At 44.7% G+C, this 25,084-nt stretch overlaps 1 protein-coding gene and 2 long non-coding RNA genes across 7 annotated transcripts in view; 1 reads left to right on the top strand and 2 right to left on the bottom strand.

Moving 5' to 3' along the window:
* Window positions 1-902: 902 nt before the first annotated feature.
* Window positions 903-2,457, bottom strand: LOC111260090 (uncharacterized). The gene is made up of 3 exons (XR_015310878.1): window positions 2,166-2,457; window positions 1,691-1,771; window positions 903-1,118 (listed from the first exon to the last, which is right to left on the bottom strand). It is a non-coding gene; the product is annotated as an uncharacterized LOC111260090 (long non-coding RNA).
* Window positions 2,458-13,000: 10,543 nt separating this feature from the next.
* Window positions 13,001-25,084, top strand: part of LOC111260089 (uncharacterized) — a 72,534-nt gene continuing 60,450 nt past the window's right edge. For 2 of the 4 annotated variants that reach the window (XR_015310883.1, XR_015310882.1), the window contains exon 1: window positions 13,001-14,546. This is a non-coding gene — a long non-coding RNA (uncharacterized LOC111260089). Of the gene's footprint in view, window positions 14,547-19,737; window positions 21,532-25,084 lie in introns of those variants that run through there. The other 2 variants (XR_015310884.1, XR_002680069.2) reach the window with 2 other exon arrangements.
* The window catches only part of LOC147753544 (uncharacterized), a 112,373-nt gene continuing 102,518 nt past the window's right edge, over window positions 15,230-25,084 (bottom strand). For both annotated transcript variants that reach the window (XM_086968137.1, XM_086968138.1), the window contains exon 6: window positions 15,230-19,546. In XM_086968137.1, coding sequence (XP_086824263.1) covers window positions 19,533-19,546 — 14 coding nt within the window. In that variant the 3' untranslated portion in view covers window positions 15,230-19,532. The remainder of the gene's footprint in view (window positions 19,547-25,084) is intronic.

The raw sequence follows: 25,084 nt of genomic DNA, 5'->3' as shown, positions 1-25,084 counted from the left end.
AAACTGTTTTTTGGACGAACGGTCCGCATACACGAATAGGGACGGCTCGATGAGATAAGGCTGCGAACGTAAGCTAAGGTCCAATAGGATTCTAAAAATAGAAGCTGATTTGTGGTCCCTTTTTTTAATCCCAATAAAAATAACCCAATAAAACCCCAATAAAAACATATGCACCTGTGAGTATGTTTGTTGAATGACGAATTGAATAACTTTTGTTTGTACGTGGATCAAAATAGAAATTAACAAAGTTAACAGGCCAACGATAAAGATGATTGCATGATGACGTTCGTGTATGGGAATACCTCTCTCCTTGGGTCAGCGGTGTAAAACGCCCTGTTGTAGACCCGAAATTACAAAACATATCATGTGCCCTTTTTATCTATTTTTCATACTAAAATACAAAACTCGATGAAGTTGATTTTGGCAGACGATGTGTCTCAACTTCGCTCCAAAGTGTTTTCTTTGCAAGATAAGTCATACGTTTCGCCGCCTCTACAAAATAAACTCGAAGCATTGAGACCTTTTTTTTTTTGTTTTTTGCTCTGTATATTCCGGCATCTTTGCTATCTAATCGATGGCAGATGAAAAAAATTCCAAAACAAGAAAGGCGACAAATCGCACCGAGCCCATTGTACCATATAGTTAGGCTTCCTCTTTGACACACAGGATGTTTCGAAACTGCAATCTATTGTTCGACGGCTGATAGAGGTTGGTGCGCAAGGCGCTGCTTCTACGGTGAGGTTACGGGCTGATACTTCTACGGGAGATTCAATTTATAACTAAAAAGTGACTCGGCAAATATAACTTCAAAAAACACATAGTTATGTGAAAAATACTGCCTCGATCGTCAAAACTACTTTACGCTTGTAAAAGCGAATTTAATCATTGAAATCAATTAAAGATAGTATGTCAAACAAGGTAGAAGTTTTATTCAACACATTTGTCCTTCAACGTTGAAGTGGAAGTATACGAAACGTCTAATTATGGCAGAATACCTTAGTTTATACACGTACTGCTTTGATTCAAATTTCCCACCTTGCACTACCCAAGCTCCAAAGTGTTTAAACACGATCTAGTTGCGGAAGATGCTAGTGAATCCTGTTTGGTACACGTGATACCTATAAATTAATAGAAATCACACATGTTCTTGAGGATACGGGGCATTTCCTATTGTATCCTAATTATCGAACCTAAAGGGAAGGGTCCGGCTGAGAAAGATGGATCAATTCTGCACGACTATTGCGGTAAATATGAGGAAAAAGTCTTATATACGAGCTTCTTAATTCTTTATCAATCTTTTCCAGAATTCTTTCCACTGAGGTAGACTTCGTCGGTTGGAAATACGCGTTATCTTTAAAGAGTGGCAATAGTTTTCATTTGTCAATGTAGAGCGTGTATCATGGCTTGCGGTCGCTATGTCAAGCATTAACTGTGGCATCAACAGATTATTTAGCTAACAAGTTAACTACTTACCCAGTTCTACAATTAAAAAAATTACGGTATTACGCTTTACAAATGAAGCTTGTTTCAGCGTTTCGATAGGCCGTGGCCTATCGAACCTCGGCTTTTCAAAGCTCCGTTCGATTTTTACTTAAGTTCCACTGAGCTTAATGATAAATTAACAATTATTTCGCTTATTAATACCAGTAATATTAGCTAAAAAGAAATGGGCATCAAAGGAAAAACACACCTTCCTATGCGCATAACGGCCTCACTCTCTCAATCAATAGGACTTCTCGAACAATTGCGTATTTCACGCCATTTGTTGCACCTTAAATGGCAAAATAGACATATAAAATATTGACGCGTCATCGTTCCATAGGGCAAGTGTTGTGCTCACTGAGCTCTACGATCTATTCGAAGATTGATTCCAATTTCTCAGTTATCCTGTATGGCACATCAATCATCGTCTGCACAACAAATGTAGCAACAGAGAGTTTTAATCGATCCTTTGAAATCATTCTCAATCTCGTAGTTCGTATAAAACCTACTCTATAACATATATATTGATACACATTAAAAACCCTTTCTCTATTCACATCCTCGTTCGCCGAAACTTCTCATCTTCCTCAAGGATTTATACTACCTCTTTTATTTCATATTTAACTCCAGACCCACTGATACTCAGTCTTGACAAACACATATCGTACAATTATGATAAGTACCGTACGACTGGGGTAGTATGCATTACAAGACTGGCCACTTAGCGCCGCCTTCATTCTTCCGATGAAGGAATGATCGTACGTGCTGCACGCACACACCGATACATGATTATACCTCGCAGTACATTTTCTATTATTCCGATGCGGGTCTTCCGTGGTTCTAGTGGTTAAAGCGCAGTTTCTAATTGGTGATGAACTAGAATATCACTGCCGCGCCGTGGCAAGAGTGACGCCATCAGCAGCGCGTTCAATCACGCAGACGCAGCATTGCCTTGCTAACTGCTAGTTGGAGTGGTTAAGGCGCTGTGCGATATCACTCGCCCATACCCGCCGGTTTGACCCTTTCGTTTACGGACCAATAAGGGAATGGTACGCGAACTAGAAATTATGCTGGCTTCTGCTCATTAGACTAGCCAAAACAGACTGTTGACGAACGGGTGCAGCCACCGCTTAGACCGCACAGAGCTCCACATATTCCCAGGAGTGTATATGGCATATAGCGGAATAGCGGCCATATAGCACGTGAATCATATTTGAATATGAACGATTGTAAACTTTGTGCTATATTAAAACGAAATATGGAATATACCCTTGTACTAGAGGTATGATCTTTGTCGTTAGTTAGGTATTGTAAGATATGTGACATTTTGTCATAGTCTGCAACATCGGTGGGACGGCGCACCGGTTAAGGTGCTATGGTTTCGATTCCAGCCGAAACCGTTTAATGCAGTCTCCAACATAGAAAATGTTTACCTTACGTTAGATTATGAGAAGTGGCCTATTTTTAGTGGGAAATGAGCGTGTAATAATTTCCGTAGCGAGACTGCGTTGAAGCTATAGAACCTAGGATTACACTGTATATATGGTTCAGTCACCAGCGTATTGAAGGGGCTTTCGAAGAAGCTGCACCCAGAACACTTCCTACACAAACTTATAGAACTAGAAATTGAGCAGTGATGAGATACTCGCGGACCCTCAAAGGATCGTTACCGCAGAACGGCGGGATTCGGTCACAAGTGCAAAAAGTTAGATCATAGCTCGAAATTCTTTGACGGTGATATCAAATAGAACCGAACTCAGCATATACTACCTTACCATAAGTAGTTCTTATTACAAACCTCGAAACCTGGCTCAATGAGCTACGTTTAGTGTTTACTATTCAGAATACGAGGTTCTAGCTTTTACAGCTTACCTTGATAATCTAGTTTTTTCTTCGACTCCACATAACGACGTATCAAAGAAATTACATCATAGACCAGTGGAGCACATAAGAGCACATAGGGCCGTGGATAGAGTCACCGAGTTGTTTACCTTCACAGTAACAACTGAGTGAAGGTTTGTCCGTACATTACATTACTATAATGATCTATTAATACAATTTGTTTGTTTTTAACAAGTCCAATAGTATTCTGAATGCATATATGTTAACTGTGGCCTGTTTCTATCCTCAACGTCTATCAAAAAGTATTAGTCTGTAGCCTAGGTATCCAACATTAGAGGTGAGGTACCTGTGACATTACAATCAAGCCACAATGTTACAGGCAGTTTTCCCCAATAGGGTCTGGTTGTGCTTTTGCTCCACAGGAAGAACTTTTCTTTTAAGTCGACTTGTATTTCGACCGTCTTTGCTGGTAGGCAGGACATTGATCCTTGTCTTCTCGACGGCGAGCCTTTGTCGTTGCACGACGGTACGCATAGGACACTCGCAGAAAGATATCTGCGTTCTCTTAGTCACTCATCTCCGGTTATTTGTAGACAGAGTGCATTTTCCTGGAAGTTACACCCTAGTTCAAATAACGTCGCCCATTAAATATATGACTGCTCACATACCAAAAGGTAAGAAGCCAGGGCAAGATTCGGGTAGCCCAAAGTTGAATCTGTAATAAACGCAGACGGCGCGGTTGCACTGGGATATCGATGCTGATGATGCTTTAGCGTCGAGTGATAGTTACGCACTATAAATAAGGAATAGTTCCGCTTTCACGGAAAAGGTCGAGCACACGTTCGGACTATTAGTTCCTTTATTAACAGGTGAGTCCTAGGCGTTGCGTTAAGAGTTACACAGTTTTCCTACAGGTTCGAAACCTGATGTACTATCGCTAAGTGCAATTTCAATGTCCGATCGTGAAAATGCTAGTCTGAAATCTACTTTTAACATATTTGATTTGTGTGAAGGTTAAGCTACTTGACTTTTGAATGCACGATGCAATGCACGAGTCGGCCTAACTCTAGTTTTCAGTAAACTTAGAGGGATGAGGCGACAGTACAAAATGCTAGTGAATCAACAATATCAGTATGCTTACAAAAATTCATTATGACACAGCAAACTCAGCGTACCCAGGCGAATTTAGTGCGCGCTAAAAATGTTTGCTACGTTTAATTAGTCGAAGTGAAGCCAAAATTATCTGTTGGATCACAAACTGAGGTACCTCCCGACAGAGACAAAATCCTCCAGTTTTCTAGGAGGTCCGGATCCCAATTCCTTCGAACACAGACGCGAAACCAAGATTTCGGTCGGAACCGCTATTCTCCAATAGATCTTAAAGAACGACAATCTTTCTGGATGCATGAGACTGGTTTGCTGTCCGGGGATCGACTCGTCATGCTAGCTACCCTATTCAATGCTATTTCGTCATCGGCAACCAACTATTCTTGGGTCGTGCAATGAACCCTGCTCTGCGTTCGATGCCGTATGCCTCAGTCGAAAACTTACAAGGTAAACGACCTATTTCTTGCCCGTTGTTAACCATCGAAAAGGCACATGCTCGGTGTGCCCTTCACCTCAATGCTAATACAGCCACATCACGTTGCCGTTATCACATCGCGCATCGAGAACTAAAAGCCAGCTGCTTGGTACGTATTTGTTCTAGTACTGATTCCACCATCCCCAACCGGACTAGTGGCCTTTGGCCATTTCGAACTCAGAGAATTTCGTTTGTCTTATTCTAGGAGCTATATTCCTTTCTTATTCTACTCTTTTGTTCTGGTTGCGTTTCCCAGCTAACTCTGCCTATTACAAGCTTGCCACGATTAGATTTGGGTGTAGCCGGTGGCGCATATCTACTCCAAGTAGGACTCTTCCTATTCGTATCGTATCCTTTCAATAGCGGGTGTTTAGTGTTTCGTGTACGCGCCTACTGGTAATATCTCGGCTTCGGAATCTACCAGAAACCGGACGATCGACCTGACGGAGCGGAGGCCCAGTTCTTCGGATAGAGCCGGTGCATATATGTGTTCATGTGCAGCTCTATGTGCGAGCGCGATTCAGCTCGATGGAGGTGTCCGCCGAGTTGTTCCTCTACGGACGCTCCATGTTGTGCGTATTTCCCGGCCGGCGTTAAAAACCGAGTCACTGGCCCGCCAATGACTGTACTACTATTACTGCTTCTATTGCCGCCGCTGGTTGAGCACTCAAAAGGTGGCCAAATAGATACAAGTGAGCGTTGAGCGGTTTAACTAAGGGTAATGTTGTTTTTAGTTGTAGGTCAACGACCCAAAACAACGTGGACCCCAATGTAGGTTAACCACCCAAAACAACCGACGAAGGTTAAGGCGAAGTTGTCCGTGCTACTCGTCGTTCGTCAACATGTCCTGTTTCATTATTCTACCGAAAGCAGCGCCAGCCTCTGTCCAGTATCACAGTATCAACAGTGCGGAATTGGGAAATGATCACATCAGCGATGTATTGCACACACAAAAATGTGCGTCAACGGTTTTCAGGACAAGTAAAACGCATTTACGAATAGCACAATTGCTCTATGGAAAATCCTATTTCAAGAATGCTGCAGTCAGGTAGCTATACTTCAATAAAGGATTATTTTAGAAGTTGATCAGGGCATCTGTATGATGTCTCCTTCAGCTAAGCCATGCCCAAAGATTGGTATCGTGTAAATCACGAAAAACCGCGGATATCGGTCGTTCAAACTCGGCACTAGCTATCTTGCCATAAAACCCTTAGTCAAAATTGCTAAATACAACTGTGAATTGTAGAATACGATACATGATAAAGTCCTAGCTTTGTTATCACATCTTTGAGAAATGTAAACATCAATTTCTATCAGTTGAGGAAATGCCCTCGGAAGAGTTTGCATAGTTCTTAACTTAAAACTTGGTCATCAAACTGAGCAGTTTTGACAAAGTCGTTGATATGATCGGATGCAGATTATAACTAGTTAATAATGATATAATTTCGTTTCAGCAGAAAACAAAAGCCAGATTCATGCGTCCACTGATGAAGCCGTATATCGAAAGGGCTGTGGGTACTAGAAAAATGTGAGCTCCCCATATAAAGTAACTGTCGACAATCCGCTTTAGCTATATGTATCAATATTTGTAAACTCTTAAATTAGATTCAACCGAGAACGCGGACAACAGAGGACCCTTACAGCAGGCTTACAGGCACAAGCCTGCTTGGCCTTTACGTTAAGCCGGTTAATTTGGATATGTGGTCGCCGCGTTGCTTCGATAGGCCTGATCCACCGTCACCGTTGAGATTGCGCAATCTCGCATCGTTTAGCTTCGAGCAGTGAAGCGCCGTATACGCTTGGCTGAATCGAACCATAAGGCAGTTGGCGATGAAGCCTGAAGTTGCTATTTCTTCTACCACCGTGGCGGATTTTGGCTGTTTCCATCATTGAAGAACAGGCCAATCAAGCTTTGTGTCATGTACCAGCAGCATCCCAACAGACGTCGGTCGTGAACGGCCTTGTACCGGTTTTGCTGCTGTTGCTGTTAGTATTTAGGTTGCTGGTGTTATTCTAAAGCATCTCAAGGATCTGCGGCTGGCTTAAGCGGTAGTAGCTATCTAAGATGCAACAGTTGGTGTTGTGCTCTTCAATGCAGTCCACGTACGCCCCGAATTCAACGTTCCGTGCGTAGCTAGTTAAGGTTAGATCAAGTAAGTAATTAGCAATTGCCTTTCGATCTAGTAGATCGTGTAAGTAGTCGAGATTTTGTAGAGAGGCGGTCGACGCGGCAGAGCTGTGTGCGTCGCTGATTTCGGCGGCGGCGTTGGCGGTGACGATGACGGCCGGTCGGTGCTGACGCCGCATCACAACTGCTGCTGGCCTCAACTCTAGCATCAGCGCACAACGCCAGACAAAACGGCAAAGAGAAGAAACGGTCTTGGGTAAGCTCGTGCTGAGTATGGAAGGGGGGAGTGTGCACGGGTGTTGACTTGTGATTGCCACAACCAGACAAAGATGATGTTGACGAAAAAATTCTAGCGAAGCGATACTAGCACTCAGATGTATATTTGATCATGTACCTAAAACTACCAGTCATAACCAGCCACACTGGCGTAGCAGTCGTTACTTAGAGGGTAGTGTGGGTTCGGATGGAGCCACTTCGAGCTTCTTTCTTCTCTCTTCGTTTTTTTTTTCGCCTTGAAGAAAAAGTAGTTGGTGAGAGTAGTTGTCATGAGGTGGAGCAAACAGGTTGGTAGAACATAGAACGAAGTCCATGGCTAAGGCAAGCAAGACAGGCCGCATGGGGTAGACGAAAGAAAAAAGATTCGTCTATTCAACTGTACAGCCACTGAATGTACGCTAATTTGTTAGGTTAGGTCAAATCGATAACCCCGGACCCCACAGGCGTTCGGGCAGTTAGTAAAGGCTCAAGGCTTCCTCTGAATCTGGTTTGACACACTTCTCGCTGGCATGGCATGTACGTTGCGATTGGTAACTCATACCACCATGTATGATAAGTGATTAGCGAAAATCGGTGTGAACAGGCATATATATTAATGATAATTTTTCATCTGAATAGGATGTTTGGCTACTAAAACGATGCAATCAGCTCTGCTAGAAAAAGAAACGCCACTTTAAACGGGCTCTGAGCAGCAGACTAGACTGCAGAGATGCCTCGTCGATAGCCAGTGTGAGATACCGTACATAAAATCAAATAGCTTGTATTAGCTGCAATGCACAGCTTCTAGGCTACAATTCGGAAAAGGATATACAGTTGTAAACAGGACCATACACATCAAGGACATCCTTTTATATTGCATAACGGCGGATAGTGCCTCTCACAGTAAATTTATTTTCTCTATTTAATCACACATGTCGATGAGTAGCTCGTTTATGACCGTATTTTTCTCTACAGCGAGAGAAAGACATTGGCCTGGCGGATCCGATCAGCTTTTACAGTTTATTGTTCCGCGTCGGCCAGTACCGATATTGACGCATGAAGACCACATGTTCGTATAGCAAGACATGATAAGAGCCCAGCTCCCGATCTGAGCATGGCCCCTGGCCACCTCGTAATTCAACTTACTGTCATTGCCAGAGCAGCAGCAGCAGCAGCAGACGTTATCATGTAATATAATAGACGAAACCAATGTTGCGTTTTCTAGGGCAGTATGTTCCAGATCTCCTCTATGTGCGCTTACCTAAGCTTCGTATTCTCATAGGAAGAAAAAAAACATTCAAGAAACATGAAAATGTCCTGAATTGTTGATGTGAGCGGCGTTGGACCGCTGGGAAGGCCAGTCTAGAAAGAAGGTAGGGGCTGAAAATTTCAAAGAATCAGATGACGTTTGCTAAGTACTTTATGATGGTGCGATGCGCTGGATTTACTGGCACCGGCAACCGTTGCTTGCTGGTGGACGATTTTCTGGGTTATGCACATACCGATCGCAGTTTCGCTTGTTGTGTATATAAATGTGAGAGTGTTACCCACAACACGTTGGCAGGGTGGGTCATCTTGCATGACATCATAAGTAACACGCTGTCCTCGTCGTTGCCATTATTGGTATACTATACGCTAACGGGGGGGGAGAGCCGACATGAGAAACAGTCAACAAACCACTCTTCCTTTGTCTCTATTGATCTTCTTTTGAGCTTTCTGTGACCGTTACATCTATACGTGGACACACATAGAAGAGAACGATATAGCCGATGACATGGTCGGAAACCACTAAACCTCATTGTACACCAGTTACAGCGACAGCATTAACAACATGAACGAAAGAAAAAAAGAAAGAAAGACAGAGAGACGGCTGCATAATTTTTTTTTTATTTAAATACACACTTAGTGCGCACACGCACAGAGTCACCGTCATGCTTCTTACGCAGGAGACGCATAATATCACCACAAACATCATTAGATATGCACTCTTTCGACTCAACTCGGTGAGCGAAAGTTACTTCTCGAAAGTTTTCGCTTACACGTATATAAATCACAGGGGTATACCGGGACGCGACTGTGGCAGTCGACGATGACGGCTTATTGGCCTGGGAGACTGTGTCCTCGATGTCGTAGGACACATCACGGTTAAGCAGTATTGTCATTTATCCGACAATTCGATCTCTTCTTGATACACCGGCACTGGCCAACATTACCAGCATGAACAGGCGCTACCATAACCATTATCCATATGGGCAGCGACGTAAGCTTAATTCTCCAAATCCGTCGCCACTGTCGTCATGACGATCGCACTGTGGCTGCTGCAGGGCGCTCGTTCAGCGTTTCATGCGCCAATAGGTTCAGTAGTATATAACTTGCCCCCTCATACATGCCACAAACATACACTGTGACGACATAGAGAACTTCAGGCACGCAAAAGTTCAGGCACGACAAATGCAGTGATCGTGGTTTGATCCGATCATGATTATGTGAAAGTAAGTAGATACAAAATATATGATGCCAGATACTAGGCACAGTCGAGGCGGTGTGCATCAAACTGACCCATTGGCGAAGTTAACCCTTTCAAAAGCCATCGTCTATTTTAATGCCGGATCGATTCGGGAAGCAACGGCGAACGTAGAACATGGAGCGGGCAAACTATGAGCACAATAGCGTTATGCGGTACTCTATCGTGTGGCATGCTGCGAGGGCAAGTTCTAAAGAATATTGATGTGGAACTTATGGAAAGTCTGACCAGAAGAGTAGTCATATAAATATTACCGACTTGCTTCTTTTCTCTCTAATAGAGATCGGTATGCGCAGAACGGGGGTAGAACAAGAGAATTCAATAATATGGAGTGAATCTGTATGTTATGGCGTGCTGCTTTTCAGTTATCATCACACGCTTGAGGTAGAGTCTAAACGCTATACATAGTTGAATTTTCTGTTCTACCTAATTTTCTTTCTCTTATAAAATATAGTATAGCTCAATTGTGTAATGGATACCTCAGAGTTTTATTACTGAAATATTAGTAATAACAAGTATTACTATTTAATGTATGAAAACAAAAATGACTATCTTACTATAATTAGATACGGAGCGTTTCATACGGAGGCTCCATTAGCTTCCACTATACTTTAAGACATTAGAAAAACATTTTGATCGAGGTTTCTATAAAACCTCGATCAAAATATTTTAGTTTGAGTGCCTTATGAAGACTAAATTCCTGCACGGTTACATATGATACGAGTCATTGTGTTGTTCCTGTTTGTACAGACTTTGAGTTGCTAGAAGAATGGCGTGCTCAGTTTGATTACACGTAACCGTAAGGACCAATATACTTGCGCCTACAACCATGCAGTATCGAACTATAACAGGCAGGTTACGTAATAGACAGGTGTCAAACGGACATCTGTTTACATGTATTAGCATTACTACTAGATAACGACAAACTTGGGGGATGGGGGGGGTCGAAGACATTGTGCGCACATATGGTAGCTGTGCAGACACCAGAAAAATAATGTTATTTTCCTATTCACATTGCATAGGCCACTGTAAACCAGCAGTCGCCTGTGCAATGTGGATTTGTCAATTACCTTTCCTCTGCCCGTCTATCTATAGCTTAATTTCGCTTCTGGTCTGGCTACAGGCTAGCGACCTCAAGGGTTCACGTGCGTCACTCATCGAAACGCGGCCGTCGTTTATGATGGCTAGATTAGGTTTGTTTGCGTCCGAGCGACGCGGGAGCCAATCGTCTGATGGGACGCCCAGCAAGGGTATCGTACGTAAAACTCAAAGCTTTTTGTTTAGAACGATCTAAACCAGAGGTACAACAAGAGGTGCGGCTTACTTATCGTAGGCAGGCAAGACAAATGCTGAGGAAGGTGGCAAGACCACCCGTTATTCAGCGTCGGACAATAACTCTTCTAGCCCGAAACGACGCAGATTTACGTCTCGGTTCGATCCTGGATTACCTAACGTGTCCTGGAGTTTTAAAAGTAAGGATCTTACGAAAGAACTTACGGTGGCTTTTCTAGATGATTTAACTGCCTGCCTGTTTTTTGCCTATTATTGCCGTCAAAGGCCGCGCGCCACCTGCCACTTGAATTGAATGTAGGTCAACGACGGCGGGGCCAGCAGCGGCAGCAGCAAATATAAGCCAGCAACAGCCATAACAGCGGCGATAGCGGCTGCGTAAAGTCGCGAAGGACGAGGCGCTTTTTCTTAAAGACCTGACTGCAGCGTCGTGCTAAATTCGGCTGCCGGAAAGATCTACGGTCGGGCTACGGTTACGGATTGCATTGATGGGTTGTAGATTTTCCCTGTAGGGTACACCCGGTAACCTGTTGCTGAGCCATAGTAAACCGCTTGATCAGTTAAGACGGCGACGTTTAACGTTCACCGTTGATAGGGGAAAGTTCGTAACGAAATTTCAACATAACAGAATGATTCGATAGAAGATTGACAGTACATGTGAAAGGGTCGAGACGAGATTGGCTCAAATAGGTGGACGAAACAAAATTGTTACACTGGTAAATACACTGCAAAGTAGATAATTGTCGTAGGCAATGACCTACGACGCAGGGGGCAGGAATACCCGACTAGTCACTCTAGATATATGGTGCAGCATAAGGTGTTAGGATGGATAATGATAATAATTTTTATAGCAGGTCGGTTACTTGTGTATATACAAGGTATGCCAATAGTAACGTGTACGTTCTATCCTCAGCTAGTTGATTCGTGCACGATGCTTCGTGCATTGTCATTTACGTACATCGCTTGAAATTCCTTTGTCTAAGCATTATAGTTATGTTATAGCATTATGTAATCTTGCTTCTTAATTCTACGTTTTTCTGTCAGTCAGCACTGCCGCGTAATGATCAAATTCATCACGTTCAGTATGCAAAAACATTCATTTCTACTGTACTTCGATATAACTATATATGTATATACACAGCTGAGCCTTGCAGAGGTTTCTTTCCGCGTCAACCTCTCGTCCGTATCAATCTGCCGCTATAGTTTTTATCAAAGACTTTCTCTCTTTTCCTTTTACGCTTTCCCGCGTCAATGAGCAGTTCATACGTTTTTGGCCGTTCAACAAACGTGTACCATTGGTACTGCGATAAGTTGCGGTGACAACAGTATCTATATATAGAAACGCCATTCGTGTTGCTCGTTTCTCTATTGCGGTTCCTCTAACATACACGTATCGTATATTGTATCAGTACGCTGACCCCAGTCGTTACGTTAAGTCAAGTCTCTAGTGCTATCTGTGATTTCTTGTTGTTGTAGAGATCGCTTGCTCTCCAAGCGCATCTGTTCATCCGTTTGTAGGGCGACCATAAACCTGTTCAGCGAAAGTGTCGTCGGCCGTAACGGCAACCGTCACGGTCGCCATATCAGCCAACAGTAACTGTAGTGGTAGTAGTAATACTTGAGACAGGAGTTGCCGGCGTCGTAGTTGGATGTAGTCGTTGATCGGTCCAAGGCTAGTGGCCCATCGTCGCCTGCCCGTTCCCTGTCAACTGTAGCCGTGCGACTATGCTTCTCCTACCAGCACCACAGTGGTCCTATGGTACTGGACGAACTAGTAGTAATTGTAATGGTGCTGCTTGTCGTACAGCCAGTCATAGACTTTCTGTGTGTCGCTGTTTCCCTCGCCCAGGTGCGCGCGCATCGAAGCGGCCGTCGTCAGTGTGCGCGGAGGCAAATGCAGGAGGGCCGGCGCCGCCGCCGCCGCTGCTGCTTTCGCTTCGGGCCGCGATCGCTTCGAACGAGTAGTGTGCTTTGTTTGCATCGGCGTCGCGGGCACGGGAGCGCTCTGCGACGGGTCGGGCCGCTACCGCCAGTGAACTGGATTGATTGGAAAGTAACTCCATTGGAACATACTTTGGAAACGCGTCAGCCCATTGTTGTTGTTGTTATTGTTGTTCTTTGCGTCGTTGTTGTTGATGGCAGTAGAAAGAAAGAAGTTTGTCGCAAAAAAAGTTTGTCGCGACAAAAGACCTAGAGAGAAAAGAACGTTCATCTGTCTGAATCTTGCGCGGGTTTTTTTCGGCGGGTGCAGCGCCGAATACAGTGCTAACATCAGAAAGTGCTTCTGAAGTTGAAAGTGCTAATAAAAGTGGTTACTAAGCCAATTGAAAAGGATTAGATCCGAAGTAGAAAGCGGGCGGGCGAGCGAGCGAGCGAGCGAGCGAGAGAGAGAGAGAGAGAGGGAGAGAAACGAGCGAGAGAGTGAGAGAGAGAGAGAGAGAGAGCGAGGAGCTAGGAGCTAGAGTTAGAAGAGTACGTGACAAGCACGTTGGCGTTGCATGACGGCTCTGTGCATTATTTCCTTGCCTAGTCATAAGCAGGCAAACAAAGGCGGAGTAAGGAGCAGAATATGTTGTCCGTCTATGCAACAGGGACAAATGCTAGACGAAACGAAGCCAAAGTGTAGGTTGATCAGGGAGCTTTTAGTCGATAAAGGAAGATCAACAACAGGAGTCTCGTTGTCTTCAGGTTGTGACTGATTTGGACTTTTCTCATCTGTCGTGTTGATACGGCGTGGTTGGTAGTCTTCTAGTTCGATCAGACGGGGGCTGCTCACGGGCATCCACGCTGCCGCGGTGGTGTGGTGTTGACAAATACACAATGGCAGTGACGATAACGATGCTACTAATGCCGGTCAATTCTGGCGCCAGTCCCCGTTGAAAGAACTGGAAGAGAAGGAGCTGGGTGCCGTTGACTCGGCGGGCCTGCCAGAGGACATAGGCAGCCTGGGCCGATAGCGGCACGGAGTGTGTTCATACTCGGACAAGTGACAGACAGACAAGTAAAGCAGACTAACCGAAGGCAACGAGAATGACAAGTCAGGTGTGAAAGCTATGACGAAAAAATAGAAAAAAGAGGGGCAAAGAAAGAGAAAATTGGAAAAGGTTTTTTGTGTGTGTGTGTGGTACAAAAAAGGAGAGAAAACGAAAGGCCAAGAAAAACCGGCGCAAACGCTGCTGGTTGAAGGAAAGAGACGAGGCTGAGTTGATGGATCTGTCACGCTGTTCGGTGTTCTCCTGATCTCTGCACTGATCCTCGTAACGTGTATATTGTAGTATTTCGTCTAAACGTAAATATATACGTAAATATACATAGTCAGGTGAAACAGACGACGTCGGAGAGCACGAGGCTGACAGTTGAGGAGTGGTTAAAAACTGGTAGTTCACTGGAAGTGGCCCCGCGCGTCGCGGATATATCTCGAGTAAACATCTCGGCCGTGGATGGTAAGTTGGTTTACGTAAGTTTACTTCTAAGTACATATCGAAATAGAATAAATACAGGAACATCCATACTTATGAACGTGTCAATACTGAGCTACACAGCCAAGTACATGCAATATATATATATATATTCGTCTTCTAACACAGAGACATATAACGTTCCCAAGTCGACTTGCAATCGGAACCACATCCTCAAAACGACTCGCTGGCTGAAGTAAATATGCTTGATAAAAATGGTGAAAGAAGAGTGGTATGAAACCAATTTCTGCTTGGTAAAATATTGCCTAGAAGGAATCTGCCTAGTGCATATGGTAAATACCCATAGTTTATCAATGCTGCATGGACAACAATCCTTAGATCCTATGTTTCGTAAGTCACATTGATGTTTGTAACCATTATGTATTTTATACGACTGCTCCATATATGCACGTATGTGTGCTCATGAATATTTATTAGGACATATAGGTTAGGAACCTAGCGTTATGTGGCCTTATCTAGCTGCCTGTATAGGTCGATCGGCGAGCCGTCGTTGACCATGTTTATGCTCCACTACGCTAGGCGAACCTGAAGCTGGATCGCCGTACTTCTAGGCAGTTTGATAGAAACAAAGAGCGGACTAATTAAGTGAGCACGTAAGTTGTATCGTTTGTAGAGTGCTTTCTGTAGCGCAAAGCGTGAACGTTACAGTCTCGCTCGGTAAGTTGTCGGACTGCGCGTGTTTTTTTACGGGTCGAACACCTGCTGAACGAGTTACTCAACAGTAGCATTTCTACGCAGCGATTTACTCCGATCTACCTATTTTTATGTTTTTCTATATGTGCGAACGAGAAGCGGTTGCTTCCTTCGTTCCCGTTTCTTTTTGCCGTAAGAACCCTGAGCCGTGTTCGGTGGGCTGTCGCAGATGGCACGTCGAGCTCCGATTAGCAAGCGACAAAAACGCACATTTGAAGCTCAAAAAGAACAAGCGAGTTTTACTTGCACAGCATCTCCGGCTGACATTGTCACTGTTGTCGTTACTGCCATCATCGGCATTGTCCTGCCGCGGGCTTTGGCTGTCACGAACTGATGTCTATAGCTATGGCGACGGCGACGGCGACGGCGACTGCCGTAGGAATAAGACAAACATTCAAATTCTCGATTTCTATCAGAGAGAAACTTTCTGAACAAGTTGGTTAACAAACGATAGGTGATTATAATGGAGCTAGCGTGAATGTGGCTGTTGACGGTGGCGATGGTCGCGGCAAAGCGGGATAGGAAGCCCTGACTGTCGGAGACGGACAAACGATTCCAGGAAGAGTACTCTTGGATTGAAGCCCTCGTGGTAAAACAGCAATCGCGTACGTTGAAGTGAATGGTGCACTTTCCTTCGACTAAGGACATGGACACAGAGGCCGGAATCAGTTGCGATCGAATCGTGGTAACTTTAACTAGTCGACTAGATAATCACAAAGATAATATGCTCCCTTTGATTGTGGGTGGATGTAAGCGTAAATGTTATTAGACTTACCTAGAAGTATTATTCACGTTATAATAAGAATATCCGATGACCTCGCAAGGAATCGAAGGTAGCGCAGACTTATGCACAAAATCTACAGAAGTTGCATCAGACAAGACATTGGCATCACGCTGCGAAAAAAATGTTTTTCTTTTTTTATTGACAATGACAACACAACAACAACAACAACAACAACAACAACAACAATAACGAAATGAAGATGAACCGTCATATTGTCCTGCTAATTTTACTTTGGACAGTCATGAGAAATTATAGTTCACAGTAAGGGTCGACTGCCTTCTCTAGCAGTAATGCGACCGCGCCGGTTTCGATTAGATACAATGTCTCGTTGCTACACTGTTCGGTCTATCTTGTGCGTGTTGTAACAGCGGCGCTAACGACGTTCGCTCTTTAACGCTCCTCTCCACGTTAGCACTTTATATATGTACGTACGTACGTACGTAAACTAATGCAACATTGTAGAATGGTGCGGTGAAGATGAGCGATGGCGCTGGCTGACGTCTGCTTATTTAATAGGCAAGGGGGCTTCATTGTTGGATTCGCAGCGGCGATTATCGTTGCGCAACGTCATACTACTGCACTACGCTTTGATCTTCGCTGAAAAGCAGGGAAGCGGACGCTTTAGAACTATTGCTACAATTACTGATTTGCTCGCTGCTTTTGTTCGGCGCTGCCGATCTTATCGTGAGTTGCTGCCTGGGTTGAATAGGAGATGCGTAACATTTTGATGTGACTAGTTCATTAACAGTTGTATCTACGACAGTGGCGTTAACAGCAGCGGTAACAAGAAAAGCCGTAACAAAATGACGTGAGGAAGCGGCCTCAAACGTAGCAGGATGGTACTGCCGTAGATAGACGTTGATCAATAATGCTGGGTTTGCTGGGACTGATCCTGGGCATATCATGGATAATTCACGTACCTATATATATCTATATGGGATATGGCCGAGGTAGGTGGCAGCTGGTTAGCTACTTTTTTTAATAGCAGGAAAGATCTAGGTTTCGTGCGTTTGTTGAACGTATTCTTCATTAATATTGTTCAAGACGTAATAATCGGTAAAATTGACCGATGCAAGCAACCAGATGATTGTATAATTAGTCTCGAACGGTACCGTAAAGCAAATTTACATATGACATGTACAGCCGGCCGCAGACGCGTAACTGACTTTTGAACTACTTATTATTATGGTAGAAATGTAGCGTCAACATTTAAATTCTATATGGTGCAGTTGATAATAGGACAACAACAATCTGCTTGGTGGTTTTCTGTTTTGATGGCCTTGCTTTTTTCAAGACCGTTCTTCAATGTCGCCATTGGCACTAGATGTTCGAAATATTTAGGATAAATTTGGCGGGCTGTTATAGGCGTGCGTACAATCACCCGCTACTCTCGGTGGAACGTAGGGTAGCGTATTTACTACGTCAGATAGCATGGCAAACTAAAAGGAAACCAGCAATGTTCCGTGAAGACACGTCATAACAGGAGGCTATTGCTCAGTGTCCTCCCGCAGAGCGATGGACAGTGTAAAGTTTGTTGATCGTCTAAGTCCAACTGGCTATGTTATCACCAATCCTCAAGTGGCTTTCGGAAAAAAAACAATGAAGATTTCCTTGAAGTAGGGCGAGGTAAAATTTTTATAATGATAATTAGATTGAAATAACTTGAAAACTCATCAAGCTAGCACAAACGTCAATTTCTACTGACGCTAAAAATTTGACGCGGAATTAACGGTTGTTTTTGGGGAAAAGATGGTTATCTATCGCCCACTTGCTAGGGTAATTAGCACTGACGAAGGACCTAAATTCTTTTAAGACTTTTTGCGCCTGTTCGTACCGTTTCGGCTTTTTTTTTTTAGGAGTGTTGCTTTTTTTATCGACCAGAACCTAAAGTCAAACGAATCTATACATAGCCAGATTGTTTCACTTAGGATCACTGCTAGAAAGTAATATGTGAATTAAGACCATGCAAATAAAGCCGAATCCAAACCGAATCTGAGTTGTATTAGATAAACAAGTCCGTCATGATCTCCCGAGGCATATCGAAACAGATTTTTCCGGGCATCTGTCTTCATTTAGATATAGCTTACGTATAAATATCACACACCTTGTCCCAATTCAACCCAAACGCTTTGCGTATTATATAACAATGGAAACACATGTGGCTTCACGCTCAGACTGCTGGTGGGCGTCGACTAGTCTATAACTATTCGTCTGATAAGAACTTCAAAACAGTGGGATCTATGCCACTGTCCACAGTAGAGGAAGTTGTTCTAGGAAGTCGAATAATCATTCTCCAAGTGAAAGAGAAGACTGGCGAGATCTTCGAATTGTGAAGATAGACCTCAAATGTAACATTACAGTGGGACGTCTGCTCGACTTTAAACGACTTCCCGATGAAGATACTGGAGTAACATTGGAAATTCGAGTTGAACCGTTTAATAGCAGTTGTCTATCTTGCTGGTTATCTATTAACTGTTGTTGTTCTGATAGAGGACCTTACTCTTAAGATGCACGCGCAAACCACACCGCAGGCCACATATACAAACATGCTTACCTTGACATCATGAACGTTGAAGCGCGAATGACACTTGTGAACGAAATACCACAGACCCATCTATGCATAAGCGCAGATTTGCTACGAGAGGCAAATCAAGTTTGATCAAGTTACAAAGGGCAAGTTCCGTCGTAGACAAATCCGATATCGGTCTAAAGTGCTGAGTCAGATTCATCTAAGGCGGACTGGATCTATGGATTCACCAGACGCCACTTAATCGGCAGCTGAGCAAATTGCCGATCTTTGGAACACAAACGTTGATTCTTTCCGTCTCAGGCTGCGAGCACGTCTGATATTATCGTTATATAATACTGACATCTGTTGCATTGAGCATTTATTTCCTTTAAGTTGCAACCGAAATGTACAGCCTGTACAAGAGTGCCTGTACATGTGTTTATTTCTACAATAGTCAACTGCTCAATAACAACATCGATCTTTCTACCATATACATGCATGCATGCATGCATGCATGCATGCACGCACTTAAAAGCGTAGCTGACGAAACATATAGTAAGCGTAAAATTTACGTTTAGTTTTACTTTATTCCACCCACACAAGTAGTGATGGCAAATGGTGTCGGCTGTATCTAATTACTAGCTACCTTTTGATTGGATCCAGCACCAGTGTCCATTATTTCGCTTGTACTGTTCCTGTCATTGAGCAAGGCAGCCTTTTCCTAGTACGTAGATCCTGATCTCATTGTCGAATCGGTAAGTTGTTTTATCGCCGCGGCCGTCACCGTGTTGGGCTTCAGCAGCTGTATCGTTATTAATTCCGCTGGTATTACCTGACAGACGCTGTAGTGATGATCGTGACTGTGCTAGCCTTAGCAGCAGCTAGGGCCGCTGTCATCGGTGCCTTTAGTATTATATTGGTTTTCGTTTGCCCGCGGTTCATTTCGTTCGTGCGGAGTTGCTCACTAGCAGATGAGGGCTGAAACAGAAGGGACAAATACGGCGAGATCTAGATACAGTGAGATAAGGCTAAACTATACATTATAGAATATCGGCCTAGTGGGGGGCAAGGCTATAAGCAAGAGATCTCCTATTGAATGACTAGCACAACGATTTCCCTTTTGCGTTTTTTATCCGTTGCACGAAAAAAAATATGCTTTGTTATTTCAGAGGCAGTTGGTTGACGGCCACTACTGCTGCTACTGAAACAGGCAACGGATGATTCTGGCCCACCGCTTCGCGGCTCCAACCATTGCCATTCGTGCAGCTTAATATGGCTTTTTGCCGTCGCTTTGGTTCACCCCTTCCTATATCTCTCGCTGTAGCTTGCAGGCGATTCACCGCGTTCATTGGACGTTCCAGGTTGTCTGGCTATTCGCGAGCTCAAGTATGAGCCGTTGCATCACGTTCGCTCGCTTGTTATATGTACCACTACCACAAGCCATCGCCGCTCTGCCTTTGTTACAAGGTCCCAGGGGCTATTACAAGGGCAATAGTACGTTTTCGAGAGTCACGGGTAGGGCTCTTGCTCGAGACTACAGCTTGTGTGTATTATATGAATGTCTGTGCGTGTTCGTCCTTATTTCAAACCGTGTGTTTGTATTAGTGTTTTTCAATGAGAATGCTATCGTTAAGTGTGTAGTCGCAAGATTCATCCGTGTGTGACAGGGGAAAGCGTTCGTTTGTATCTGTAGAAGGATTGGTGATAGTTTTCTTTTCCCGTTAGTATGTTAAATCGTCTGTTTGTCTGCAGTGAAGGAGAGAGAAAAATCGAGCTTACCTTTATAATTCTCTGTCGCTTTGTGCTAGTATTGTTTAGCCGTAGGGCTGTGAGCGAGACTATGTCTGTAGACATGTGTTATAGCAGAGTGTGGTAAAAGTAGGTTAAGCTGTGGCGTCGGCCTGCCTAGACCATTGCGCTTGCCCTTTTCACATCGTTGTCGTCGTGGTCGGCGTCATCACCAAGAGCCAACGGCAGTACAGCAAAATCAACAATAACAGCATTAACGCCGTTACCTTTACCAACGCAACAAAGCGTTCGCTGCTTGCTTACCATGAACAAACGTAGTCAATGTAGGCGACCAGGACGACGACAGAGGACAAGCCACCATGACGACGAGCAGCGGGATATTGGCATGTAGCAAACGAAAAGAAGGCTAACTGAAACCAATGCCGAGCAGCTAACTAATGGCAAAAGTCAGTCGAGGTACAGTAAGGAACAGTGGAAGGAACGAGGGAGAGGAGAAAGCAAGTAACGACGTATAGAGCTCGTAGCGTTTGAGAGCAGTTAGAGTTAGGCAGGCAGAGTGAAGGACGGATGGCGCTGGACGGAGAAGCATCGGTTAAGCAGCCGAATGACCGCCAATGACCATCTCGACAACGGCCAGAAAACGGCGACGATGATGGCAACAACAACAACAACAACAACAACAACAACAACAACAACAGCAGCAGCAGCAGCAGGGACAACAACATCGAACGCCGTCATCAAAAAAAGCCGGAATGAAAAGAGACAACACACAGAGGCCACAGACACACGGTCATACAGACGCGCAAATACAGGAACGCAACGGCGCTGCGGGAAACACATGTGGAGTCCGGTAGGCGTCAGCAGGTCGAAGACGATAGCTACCAGACAATAAGGATGACAAAACAACAAGCCAGCAACGAGAATAGATATAGCCGTCATTGGCACAATTGTATTTGCCGTACGGTAGTAGAATCCGCAGGAGGCAGCAGTGCTGTGTCTGTGTTCTTGGATACGTTAAGCACAATGCGATATAATCGTGAATAAATTAATCGATGCAGACCACGATCAGGAGACAATGGCCGAAACGGCCTTCGAACGTCTCGAAGGCGATCATTTGTGCTATAATTCTTTCCTCGATGATAGTTAAAGCTGTGAAAAGTAAATAGAAATAAAGTAAATAAACTAAAAGAGAAGAATACTCCAAGACGCTAAAATAGTGCAGTTATTTTTCTTTCTATACACATGGACTGCGAATGTAATTGTAATTTACTTATTGTAAATATATCATATAAAATCTTAAAAAAAAGTGGCCCATAAATATCACGCAGGAAAAACTGTCGGATCTTTGTGCCCATCGTGCAGTCGACAGTAATCGAAACGGGATAGATGTCCATAGATTATTTTTACCTATATTTTCTTCTGGTTATTATACGGCCGACTTAATAGCGCTTGAGTCGATAATGATCGCCAACTTCTCGGTGATTACCGACATTTAGTACAAGAGCTGTTGTTCCTGCCGTGTGGTTCCTCTTGGCTGAGTGCTACCCAGCCACACGGGAGCACAGATTCTAGGAAAAGCACACACGCATGGTGAAGCGCGCGGTGATTAGAGTTTAGTTGATGAACTGGCAAAAAAGGAATCTTGTTTGGTCGCTATAAAGGACAATAGCCACCTTCCACGGTTGGTAGGGTTTGTTTTCTACATGTTTTTTCATTTATACCCTTTAGGAGTTTGGCATTTTGTGCCATTAAATTATCTGGCGGCAACTGCGGGTTACCGATGTCATCGCCGTCGAAATCATCACAGTAATAGTTACCACGAACAGGCATAAGGACAACCGCAGTCGCACATAGACACTGTCGCCTACGAGCATGGAGCCGTTGATTTCTGTTTTGCGTGGTTTGGCCCAGGCGCCGTACCCAAAAATGCATTCATCCTTCAACAGCGACAAGGTTAACGTGGTGGAGCTCGCTGGCACCAACAAGCGTCACTAGGATGACCAAAACTTCTTGAACCAGCACAGAATTTCTGAATCAGCAGGTCAGTCTTAAAAAGAGCAGGCGGTGCGACGAACCCATCTGTTGACCCATCCGCTACCAGTGCTGTGCCCATGGGCAACTCACTCAGCATTTTTAATCGAATCTACAAATCGAGCCACGATTTCTCTTCACGCCAGACTATATACAGCACCAAATCGTTGTTCTTCATAGATGTATATATATATATATATATATGTACATTATGCGTTATTATGATGGTCGTAAGGGCCGCCGTAAAATCTACCATCGTTCTTCCAATTTGCCAGTTGAAAATGAGCATTTCTTTTTAAATTTCAGTAGCATTCTAGCTACAGGGATGCCTACAGGAATCGCATCTTTTCTTCCTTTTCGCTTCCATTCCTTCTCGTCCCAGCACACAGAATAGCACCGAAATCAACTCCTTCTTAACAGCGTCGTCAGCGCCACCATCAACGAGTGGCGGTAGCAGCGCTGGCGTCCTCTGTCACCCAGCACCGTAGCTCTAACGCTGTGATTCACAACTACAACACTACTGGCCTATATACTATTTAGTAAGGTACTGGTTTTGGGTTGCGGCGCATGTATCACTCTCACCCCTTTTCGTCGGTCGATTTCCGACAGCGGCAGCGCGTCAGGTCAGCAACGCCCAGCACAGAGACCTTTCGCGTAGCTATAATCTTTTATAGTACAACGCTGTTCGGAGCTATTCTAGTCCATTGCAGGCCTCGCACTGTGCCACTCGGTATAATCGTGTAGTTAGCGTCTGCGCGTGCGTAGACGGTGGCGACGGCGTCAGCTTCAGCAATGATTCCGGCGGCCGCAGTGTCGCCTTCCCCTCGCAAGCACAACGGCTGCGGCGCGGCTTTCGGCTAATTCATCCCCGTCCAAGCTGCCCGCCTGGTTAGGCCTAGCTACTATTGTTGACCTGGCAGTGACGGTTAAAGTGGTGATGCTGTGTACCATCGGCAGCATAACTCGACGCGCTGAATAATGAGTCGACAACCACTTTTAAACCCGTTCAGCAACATAATATATGCATCGAAGCTGCCGGCCAGTCAGCTCGACAAGTGCAGAATATCGTCGTAGACTGGTATCAACTTGCAGTAGCTTACTGGACTGGTTCATTATACTGTTATTTTCGTAATTTCTATTAGCAGCAGACGAACGCGTGTGTCTATAGTAGGTGATTCCCGGATCTCGATGTGCAGAATGAATTCAGGCGACAGTTTAGACCTGAGCGTGGACGAATTGCGCAGAAGCTCAAACCTTATGACTTGATCGAGTTCGACTGAGAGATAATTTTTGCTAGAAGTACCGTGTGATAACCGCACAATATGCTGCCGGTGCATTTAGGTAGAGAACGTGGCAAGCTTACTGCAACATAAACAAATCTAAGTCCAGTACCGCCGTTAGGCAATCCACCAGGCAGACAGTCGGCTTCCAGCAGAAAGCAAGCTGCGTCTACGTTCGAATTCAAGCTTAGAGCACTACAGATCCGTGGGATTAGCAGGAATATACCCTACCCGCTGCTCTATGATGGGAACAACACACAAACTCTAATGAAGTAAGCTATTGCTACTTCATAAGCGTTCACGACGGTCAAACCCGTTTAACAAAAACTTTCCAATCGCCACATTCCAACTGGATACATCGATCGCGCAGGACTAGACAAGACAAACACGACTGACGACAAAGGACATACGTATACTTGGAGGAAGGGGGTGGGGTATCGTTGACCGCAGTTCGTATGCAATCATCCTCCTGTCACGACAACACTTGCAGCTAGCTTTTTCCCTTATATTTATTGACCGGCTAGTATACTATTGAACCTATCGTGTAGTCCAGTGTCCTGCAGTATCCCGCCGGTGTTGCACGGATTGAGCCTTTGGATGTTGTTGCTCACCGGCCGTTGATTAGCTGCTGGCGGAATGCGGCAAGGGAAAAGCGGGTTATTGATGAGGACGCAGCCGCTGCTGCTTCGGCTGCCGTTACCGGTCCGTCCTGCCTCTTATCCTTACAGACATTTTGCTGACGTATGTATCGGTCCACAATTGATCTATGTTGAATACAAACACATGCTTCTGCTGCAGCTGGCACTACGATGGCTTCGATGATAACAGTACGTAATTGAGACTGGCAAACTCTGACGTCACGCAGGACTGTTGCTGCTAAAGGCGGGACCCATCCTCACCCAGCAAAGTCCGTTATATTGGCCCCGTACCCTAGTGTTGGCTGTGGTTTACTAGAAGCCACATCATATGTGGAACGAGATTCCCTTGTTGGCCGTTTTTTTGACGATTACCCGCTCGTTCATAGGGCTCGGTGGCCCTTGACGTTAGGATAACAGCGATAACGACCTAGATAGGTATCATTATGATTGCAGTGTATATTACTGGACTATAACTATTGTGTCGGCACCCGCTTTGCCTGCCGATTGTTCGAGCGTTGCTGAGAGTAAATGAAACGTTGATCATGAGCGTGGCGGTAACAAAACTAGTCTGTTACGTTCTTACTATAACTTGCGAGTAACGACAGTCATCGTGCTGATGCTGGACGGCGGGGTCCGTGTATGTTCCGCTATTGCTGCCACCAGCGCGTTGCTTGCCACCGGCGACTGAATGGGGCAAAAGGCCGCCACTGCTGCGGCTGGTGCTGCTGCTGCCACTGCTGCCGCCGACCGTTGCTGTGAAAGGCCAGAAAGGTTAGTCGGACACTGTGGCGATGGGGCGCGTGTAGTTGGCCACAGCA

This window comes from Varroa jacobsoni, unplaced genomic scaffold (genome assembly GCF_002532875.2).
Source record: "Varroa jacobsoni isolate VJ856 unplaced genomic scaffold, vjacob_1.0 scaffold_398, whole genome shotgun sequence".
Lineage (NCBI taxonomy): Eukaryota > Metazoa > Arthropoda > Arachnida > Mesostigmata > Varroidae > Varroa > Varroa jacobsoni.
This window is presented reverse-complemented; position numbering and strand designations above follow the sequence as displayed.